The 10000-nt window shown below is 43.0% G+C and overlaps 1 protein-coding gene across 1 annotated transcript in view; it reads left to right on the top strand.

The window, feature by feature from the left end:
• Positions 1-10000, top strand: part of tcf4 (transcription factor 4) — a 252910-nt gene that overhangs the window by 215603 nt on the left and 27307 nt on the right. Inside the window, 4 exon segments of the mRNA XM_078288401.1 lie at positions 1668-1735; positions 2228-2306; positions 7068-7147; positions 9536-9745. Of these exon segments, the coding sequence (XP_078144527.1) occupies positions 1668-1735; positions 2228-2306; positions 7068-7147; positions 9536-9745 (437 nt within the window).

Raw genomic sequence — 10000 nt, 5'->3', positions numbered from 1 at the left:
TTTCTCCTGCATATGTTCTAAATTACGCATCAAGTCAGGATCTGTGTGTCAGTTTGTGTGTGTGTGTGTATATGTGTGTGTGTGTGTGTGTGTGTGTGTGTGTGTGTGTGTGTGTAACAGTAATCCCTTGGATGGTTTACTAGGCCAGTGGTGTGGCGTGAGTGAGACACGAGGCTTTAACCCCAAAACACATGCTGCTCTCTCTCTCTCTTCCTGTCTTTCTCTCTCTCTGTCTGTCTCTCTGTCTCTCTCTCTCTTCCTGTCTCTCTCTCTTCCTGTCTCTCTCTCTCTCTCTCTCTCTCTCTCTCTCTCTACTCTGTCTCTCTCTTAATGCCTCTCTCTTCCTCTCTCTCTCTTTCTCTGTCTCTCTTTAACAGCTTAAAGATATTCAGTCCTGCCAATCTCAGTAATGGATTCATTTGCCATGAAAGGATATGTGCCTGTTTTTTTGCGGTACAGTGTGTGTGTGTGTGTGTGTGTGTGTGTGTGTGTGTGTGTGTGTGTGTGTCTAACTTGTGTGTGAGAGCGTAAACTCTCCATCTGGGATCTGCTATCAAGAGAGATGAGCTGTAAGCATGTCAATATCTCTCTCTCTTGCTCTCTCTCGCTCTTTTTCTTCATGTATCCCCTCTGCTTTCTTTCAGTGTGTGCGTGAGTGCATGTCTTCCAGTGTGTGTGTCCTGGTGTGTTTTTGTGTGTTCCAGTGTGTGTGTGTGTGTGTGTGTGTGTAGGCGGTCATCTGGTCCTCTGAGGTCACTTCCTTCCTCTGTTGGCCCCAATGCTCTCCAAGTGTGTGAACCAGATTTAACTAGACTTACGAGGTCCAGAAGTCTCCTCAAGTGCAGAGACATTTCTAGAAAATGTGTCTTCTGTTGTTTCACACATTGTAAGTCTCTCTGGAGAGGAGAGGCAGATTAATGACTAAAGTGTAAATGTTCTTACTGCAGAGGGCTATCAGGTGATGTCACCCTCCTCTGGCGGCCATGTTGGAGGTCTTCAACTCTGTGAACAGCTGACTGTTTCTGTCGTCTCAACAGAATTGAACAGACGGTTAATTTCTGTCTGTTTCTGACTGAACTAACACATCTGATTAGCACACTAGCTAACGTATCTAGTAGCAGCTAGCGTTAGCATGTTCACATTAACATCAGTGTGTTTGCCGGCTAGTTAGCTAGCTAACAGTTTGTTCAGGTTAACTGAGCTGACTCTTCTCAAGCTACAACTCAGAGTGTTTTGGAGTAGAGACTAGGGCTAAAGACAAGACAGTTTACTGTGTCACAGTAACCAAATCCACCTTATCACACTATTCACTTTTACTGAGAACGTTACTGAATGTGAATGGAATAATGGGAGAAATTATAAAAAAAGATGAAAGTAGTTAATTATAGTGAGACAGCGATCTGGTCTCTCTCTCTCTCTCTCTCTCTCTCTCTCTCTCTCTCTCCCTCTCTCTCTCTGTCATTGTGTGTGTGTGTGTGTGTGTGTGTGTTATTAAAGGCTGTGTAACTAGCATTGGATGGATGGATGGATGGATGGATGATGTTTGAACAGAGTAATTAAAATATTTAGTTAACAACATCCTTATTTACAAGAATGCACCTCTTTTCCCCCTGTGTGTGTGTGTGTGTGTGTGCGTGCGTGTGTGTGTGTGTGTGTGTGTGTCACAGCTAACCGATCACAGAGCGGAGCAGCCAGCTCTCAGACTGGGGACGCCTTAGGGAAGGCACTCGCATCGGTAAGTACAGCACACACACACACACACACACACACACACACACACACTGATATACAGATGTGCAGAGACCTACTGAGTCTCAGACTGAAAGGATTTAATATTTATCTCACCTCTGTTATTTCTATTCTATTCTAGTCTAGTCTAGTCTAGTTCACTATATTCTATTGTATTTTGTTGTATTGTATTTCTAGTCTAGTTGAGTCGAGTCCAGGCAATTCTATTCTATTCTATTCTATTCTATTCTATTGCAGTCTAGTCTACTCCAGTCACTATATTCTATTGTATTATATTGTATTGTACTCTATTTTACTCTGTGCTATCCTTGTCCAATCAACTATATTTTATTGTATTAAATTCTATTTTAGTATATTCTAGTTTAGGCCAGTCCCCTCTATTCTATTCTATTCTGTTCCATTCTGTTCTATTGGAGTCTGATTGGACCTGTTCATGTTGTATCTATTTGAACTCTGTTTTATGTTGAATGTTTTTCAGATCTACTCTCCAGATCACACGAACAACAGCTTCTCCTCCAACCCCTCCACCCCGGTCGGCTCCCCCCCCTCCCTCACAGGTAATCACATGACCTTCCTCCTCCAATCACACACAGCCACATCACATGAAGCCAAATAACCCTCTAATGATCAATTAATACAACTGCAAACTTCCTTTCATTAATTAATTGAGTTAAAGCATTATTTTAGACAGTGTTTACCAGCTGCAGCATTAAATGGCACAGCATCAATGCATGGAGTTTAAAGAGTGTGTAAAATTATATCAGCACCAGCTGCTCTTTAAAAACCTGAGCAGGTGAATCCAGGTGAAAGTTATGGGAGATTTAAATGGAAGGTGAATTTTAAATTTAGAAAATGCCTAAAATCCGATTAACTGCATCCTTAGATGCAACTGCGACAACACACAAAGTTTGACGTGTGTTTAAAATATCAGGACCAGTGGTGAAAGCTGTGGCAGGTTTAGATAAATGCAAAATTTTAATTGATAAAATGCTCAAAATCGTATAAACAGCATCTTTAAGTTCTATTGCATCAGTGAGGTTGACGATTGTGAACTTTACTGAGCAGGTGAATCCTGGTGAAATACATGATGAAAGATAACATTTACTTCTTAGAGATGTTTCAGTGATAAAAATATTATAAACGGCGTCATTAAATGCTTTTGAATCAATGCAGTAAGTATCAGGAGTGTGTAAAATACTCGGACCAGCTTCTCTTACGATGAACTGGACTGAGCAGGTGGATCCAGGTGGAAGCTGTGGAAGATTTTAATTGAATAAAATGCTTAAAATCTCACCAACTGCATCTCTAAATGCGTGTAAAATACAGAATTTCGGTAAAAGAGTTTTAAACCTTCGAGCAGCTGAGATGCAAAGTGGTCCTGATGTATTGTTTACTCGGGGTAAAATAATAGCACAGTCATAATACTCTAATGATTGTCGTATCTCTTCTCCTCACCCCTCCCTCTCCTCCTCCCCCTTTTTTTTATTTTTGCCAATTACTCCTCTTCCCGGCTAATGATGTAAACTCTCCCTGCTCCTTAAAGTGAAAAATGAGTTTTCCTAATAATAGTTGTGTAGAATTTGTCTCTAATTGTGGCTGCTACACACGCCGTTTGATATTTCTGCCGCGCCTTGTGACTGATAGCTTTAATTACAAGCACCACTTCCACAAATCGTTCACAAACCTAGCAGCTCCGCGAACACGAGACCCCCCCCTCGTCATTATAGCTGCCTGGGATATTGCCTGCTAAACCATAATTGGTGTTTATCATTGTGTCAGAGTTACACCACTTTTTACAAATTAGAAATGAAGCCTATTAGAGCAAACTACATGCAAATTGATATTCAAGGCTAATTCTGCAAGGGTGTTACACAGTGTTGGACTCAGAATAATTTACCCTGCCGTTTAATACATATATTTGTATTTGCACATGAATATACCCAGGTGATTATTCATTAATTAGCATATGGAAATGAGCATTTAATATGAATAAAGAAGAGAGGAGAGAAAAGACGGCAACAAAAAGAAAATAAATGGAGACACAATGAAAACAAGCTAATGAGATGAGATCAGAGTTACAAGAGAGATTGGTGGTCAGGGCGAGGAGGGAGGAGGAGAGGAGAGAGGGGAGGAGAAGGAGGAGAGAGGAGTTATGGGGAGAGCAGAGGAGAGAGAGGAGGAGAGGAGGAGGAGAGTGAGAGGAGGAGAGAGGAGAGGAGGAAAGAGGAGGTAAGGAGAGAGAGGAGGAGAGAGGAGAGGAGGTAATGAGAGAAGAGAGGAGGAGAGAGGAGGAGAAGAGAGGAAGTAAGGAGAGAGGAGAGGAGAGGAGGAGGAGAGAGAGGAGGAGAAGAGAGGAAGTAAGGAGAGGAGAGGAGGAGGAGAGAGAGGAGGAAAGAGGAGGAGGAGAGAGGAGGAGAAGAGAGGAAGTACGGAGAGAGGAGAGGAGGAGGAGGAGAGAGGAGGAGAGGAGTGGAGGTAAGGAGAAAAAAGAGGAGAGAGAGGGGGAAAGAGGAGGTAAGGAGAGAGGAGAGGAGAGGAGTCAGGGAGCATAGGAATAAAGGATTGTGATTGGGATTAAGAGATTAGGTTAGGTTTAGAGTAGAGAGGAGAAAAGTGGAGTGGCTATGACATGAGGAGGAGAAGAGAGAAGTGAAGAGGAGAGGAGAGGAGGAGGGGAGGAGAGAGGAGAGTAGAAAGAAGGGGGTAGGAGGAGAGGAGGGGAAAGGAGAGGTGGAGAGGAAAAGAGAGAGGAAAAGTAAAGGAGAGGATGGCAGAGGAGGAGAGGGAATGGGGGGAGAGGCGAGGAAAGAAGATGAGAGGAGGGGAGAGGAAGTGGAAAATATTAGAGGGGAGGAAAGAGGAGGAGAGGAGAGGAAATGGGAAGGAGAGGAGGTCAGAAAAGGGGAGTGAGGATGTGATTTTGAATGAATAGATCCATTTTTTACTTTTGGACGTTCTCCTTCTCTTTCTCTCTACGTGTCTGCTGAGCTGATTAAGGCCGGGGTTTGAAAATAGCAGACGCTGTGGAGCTTCATAGAGGCAAAAACAGCACAAAATAAACGTATTTCTTAAAGTTAGAATTGTGACAATACTGTTGTGGCGTTGGTAAAAGAAAGCAACACATTTGACGTCCGTCATCCAGCTGTCAGGAGGAAAAAACAAACACGATATCACTCAAAACAGCCACAGCAAGAGTTTAGAAAAATGGCATAACCTACCAGGGGCGGGGGTTTATACAATATGAAGTTAGTGTCTTTCATCTTTATTATTTTATCTAATCACTGGACTTTCCTTTGTTTAATTTTGGAGATGAGTTGGGATGGGATGAGCAGTTTATCACCTCTGTCTTGTACCTTTGCCTCTATGTTTTCTGAATCCATGGTTTCAAGCTCGTGATTCATCTTGCAGCCGGTCGGTTCGGTCTGAAGCTCAAAACTCTTCATATCATAAGTAGGGCTGTGCAAAAAAATCGATACAGCTGAGTATTGCAGTATTTTTTTTCCACGATACTGTATCAATTTTCCAGCCCCTCGTATCAATACATTAAAACAAAATTATTCATGTTTTTAACGGATTTAAAATGTCCTTAAATTTCTTTCAAATCCCTTTGAATTAAATAGTTTTGACTCAATTTGTCCGCTGAGTTATCGATATAATGTGATGTGCATATTAGACAGTGGTACACAGCAAGTTGTATTTTCAGCTCTATTTTTAAATTTTCAGTAAATTATGTAGAGTATTGCAATGTATCGCAATATGTTTCGTATCGCAATGTATCGTGATACGTATCGTATCGTGAGGTCCTTGCCAATACCCAGCCTTAATCATATGTTTATATATTACTATTATATATTAATATATTATACTATTATTATATTTATATATTTTTTTGTATTATATATTTTCTCAATTGTCTATGGAGAAAACGAAAGGGAAATTTACTTTCAGCCGCTGAAAAAAAGCATCTCTTCAGCTCTGCTGAACCCCGAACCCCCCCCCCCCGCTCCCCTCTGAACAGCAGGCTGTACATCACTCCCCGTCATCACTCAGGTCCTCATATTAATGTAAATTCACACAAGTCGCTCTCTCTCTCTCCTGCGTCTACCAGCTAATGAGACCTGCCGCCTCAGATAATATCCTGCAGAACGACGCGGCGGACAAAAGGAGAAGAGAGCGGGGACACAAAGCTTGTTTGTTCTGCAGAGGCTCCATGCTAATGAACCACTTGTACCTTTTCAAAGACAAAAAAAAGACTGATATTAGCATTTTTTTTTTTTTTTTTTTTCGGTATGAGATATGAGGTTTTTTTTCTCGTTTCTGTGAACATTATGCACAAGTAGCAGGAGCGGGTGTGATGAGAGACGCCTTGTGCTTGTGTGTGTGTGTGATGGCGTTTTGTCTGGTTTTTCTTTCTTTTGAGTTGTAATGGGAGACGAGGCTTTAGCCAAGAGCTGCATCTCTAATCCACACAGACACAGACAGACGGTGAATGGATATAGGATCGGAAAAACCGTTCAAAAAAAAAAAATTTAAATAAAAACGACGGCCTGCATGGCTCTAATGTTTATGTTTCAATTCTGGCTGGTTTTCATTTTCTACAAGTTCTAGACATGAACGACATTAAAGATTAAAGGTGGTGACTTTAAACTTTTTTTGTCAATTCACGTTGACTCTATTTAATCCACATTGATTCTACTGATGTCTCCTTACCTCCTAGCGATGCCTCCTTGTCCCTTATCTCCCACTAATGTTTCCTTGTCCCCTATCTTCCACTGAATTCCTCCTTGTTACCTATTTCCTACTGCTATGTCCTTGTCCCCTGTCTCCCACTGATTCCCCCTTGTCCCCCATATCCCTTAGATGTCTCCTTGTCCCCTATCTTCTACTGATGTCTCCTTGTCCCCTATCACCTACTGACATCTTCGTGTCCCTTTATCTCGTACTCATGCCTCCTTGTCACCTCCTTGTCCCCTATCTCCTACTGATGCCTCCTTGTCACCTACTGTCACAGTGATCCATATTTCCTAATGACCCCTTCCTGTCCCTTATCTCCTACCATTGTCTCCTTGTCCCCTGTCTCCTACGCCGCCTCCTTGTCCCCCATCTGCTACTGACTTCTCCTTTCACCTATCTCCTACTGATATCTCCTTGTCCCCTATCTTCTGATGTCTCCTCATACCCTATCTCCTACTGAGACCACCTAACCAATGCGTCCTTGTACCCTATCGTACCCTTGTACCCTCGGATATCTCCTTATCTCCTGTCTCCTACTGACACCCCTATCGCCTATTGATGCCTCCTTGTCTCCTCTCTGCTAGCTCCCAGTTCTGCTGTGTGGTCGAGGAACGGCGGACAGGGACCTTCGTCACCAAACTACGAGGCTCCGCTGCACTCTCTGGTAGGAACACACACACACACACACACACACGCACACACACACTCTTTACTGAATGTACATACTAAGTCATTTCTGCACCGGTTCACTTCCTAATAGAAACACATGTACACTTGACTTGACAGCGGCTACGTTTCCATGTACAGGCGGTATAACGAACCTTCTGGCGGCCATATTGGAGGTTCTCAGCTCTTAGGCAAGAGACAGGTTACTGTGTCACAGTAACCTACATTTGGAAACAAATCCACCTTATCACACTATTCACTTTTACTGAGAACGTTACTGAATGGATCTACAGCCACACCACAACAAGCTGACTCAGCTGCTCTCTGGTTGGTAAAGATAGACTTTATTAACTAGCGGACAATTCTACAGTGTTCCTCCATCATGGAGACGCAGCTGGCTGGTGGGAGATTGGTACGGTGGCCGACGGGTGCAAACACACGACGACGGCCCAAAGCAATTCATTAAGAGAATTAAGAGAAATGCGCTGGAACTTCAGAAAAGATGCAAATTCAAAAACACGCTCCTCTAGAGACCGGGAGAGTTTTTGCTGTATTGACTGGAGCGCTTTTCTGTTGCATTTGTTTCTGTGGTTTGCATGTGTTTCTGACTTTCAGGTTAATGTACACTACCAGTCAAAAGTTTGGACACACAGATTTTTGTTTATTTTTACTATTTTTCACATTTGAGAATAACAGTAAAGATATCAAAGCTATGAAATAATACAAATGGAATCATGCAGCGACCAAAAAGGTGTGAAACAAATCAAAACTATCTTGTATTTTAGATTCTTTAAAGCAGCCGCCCTTTGCCTTGATGGAAAGGCAAAGGCTCTGGAAAGAAATTCATACATAGGATCAACTTCACTATTTATATTTGTCTAAGAAACTCATTTCAAAGCATTTAAGCAGAAGCCGTTAGATCAAAATGGCTTTAAGAGAATGAGAAACACAGAACATTCAGTCAGGTGTGTCCAGACTGGTGACTGGTGGTGTGTTTGCTGTGGATTCTGCAGCATGTTTCTTGTTTGCAGCATGTTTCCGTTGTTGTCTTTATGGGTTTTCGTATGTGTTTTTTAATCTGCATCCTTTCTGACGCTGCATCTCGTTTCTCTTAACGCAGCTGATTCGGGTCGTTGTAGAGCGTCTCCTCCCCTCAGCTACCGTAGATTCGGTGATACAAAGCCTCTCCTGGCCGCGCTCTGGTTCAGGTCTTCTTCAGGTTAAGCTGTTTACATGAACCTTTGATTCCCCGCGGTCGAGTCTCTTTGTCGAATAACCCGGCTGACAGAATATTTCCCCTCTCCCTCTCTGAGTCTGACTGAGCGGTCGGCTCCTTCTAATGCGGAGCAAAGGCACGATGATCCCAAGAGTAATTTGCGCGATCTTCCTGAAGCTCCTGATAAATAACCCGATGTTACGGGCAATTACGCTTCCCGCCGTAATGAGTCACAGACATCAAGACCGCCGGGCTGAAGCCGCTGCTGGAAGTGCAGAAGAAATACCATAATACCATTTCATCCAGGCTGTAATTACGGCTGAATGATGGGAGTCAAGACCGGGTTGAACTTCAGTTTACAGACGAGGAAGGGAGAGAAAACTTTTGCATCTTAACCAGGTTTCTTATAATCAGAGTTTGACGGGTTATGGCATTTAAATTGTCGACCGAAAAAACCAGGTTTGGAGAATAATCAGGTTGAGAAACTAATTCTCCGTATGGGGAAACGAAGCCACTGCGGGTGCGCTTGTTTCATCTCCATTTACTACTAATGTTATCACACTCAGAGGCTGTCCGACTGCACAGGAAGACAAATCAAACGCACCGCAGCCAGATCAAACATGTTTTTAGATGTTTTTAGATGTATTTTTTAGAGTTAGAGTCATATATCGGTTTTGGCAGTAGGTCTTTATCAGACCGATATTAGGCTTTTATTAAAATTCAGATATCGGCCAGTCACTGTCGTCATGGAGGTTCCTCCTTGACCACAGCTGCATGAAAACACTCTGAAATTAGATTATCTTTGCACGTATTTTTTTCTTTTTCATTTATTTTTTTTAATAATGTTTTTGTCAATTAATGGTAGATTAAAAGTAATGTATCCCAGACTTTCTCTACCAGTGAACAGGTGTGTGGTGTCTCTCTGCCTTAAAGAACTGCTGACACTAACAGAATCACATCATTTCATCTGGTTTCAGTGGAGAGTTTTAGTGTCCCATGATGCTCTGACTGCTGTTTCAGAGGCTTTTACACCCTGATGAGAAGAAAACTCTCAGGGAAACACTGAATACTACACTGAATATTCAGTATAGGCGCAAAATATTCAACAGCTTCAATCCAAAAATATCAAAATATGGTGTTTTTCTGTCTGAATCCTGTGTCTCTCTGCAGCAGAGTCGTATTGAGGACCGTCTGGAGCGTTTGGACGATGCCATCCACGTGCTGCGGAGCCACGCGGTCGGCCCGTCGACGGGCATGCCCAGCGGCCACGGCGAAATGCACAACCTCATCAGCGCCGCGCACACACACAACGGAGCCATGGGCGCGCTGGGCAGCGGGTACGGGACGGGGCTGCTGTCCGCCAACAGACACTCCCTCATGGTAGGACGAGAGTTTTCATGTCAGGGTAATAGATAGTACCTGAGAGTGTGTTTTTATACTGGGATTGTGGTACGAGGATGAGCTGATAGGCACAAGAAGTCCCAGAAATCCCAGTCAGTGGGGGGTCCTGCATGATAAAACCCCCAAATCAGTGATTCTGTGATCTGTTGCTCCGGTAGAGACTGGAGAATTGTGTTTTTTTCTCTCTCCAATCGCACTTCTAGCACATAAAGGAACGCCGACAAAGCAGATTCT

The sequence above is a fragment of the Centroberyx gerrardi genome, chromosome 2 (genome assembly GCF_048128805.1).
Source record: "Centroberyx gerrardi isolate f3 chromosome 2, fCenGer3.hap1.cur.20231027, whole genome shotgun sequence".
Taxonomy (NCBI): domain Eukaryota; kingdom Metazoa; phylum Chordata; class Actinopteri; order Beryciformes; family Berycidae; genus Centroberyx; species Centroberyx gerrardi.
Note: the sequence above shows the minus strand (reverse complement) of the source record. Positions and strands in the feature narration are given on the sequence as shown.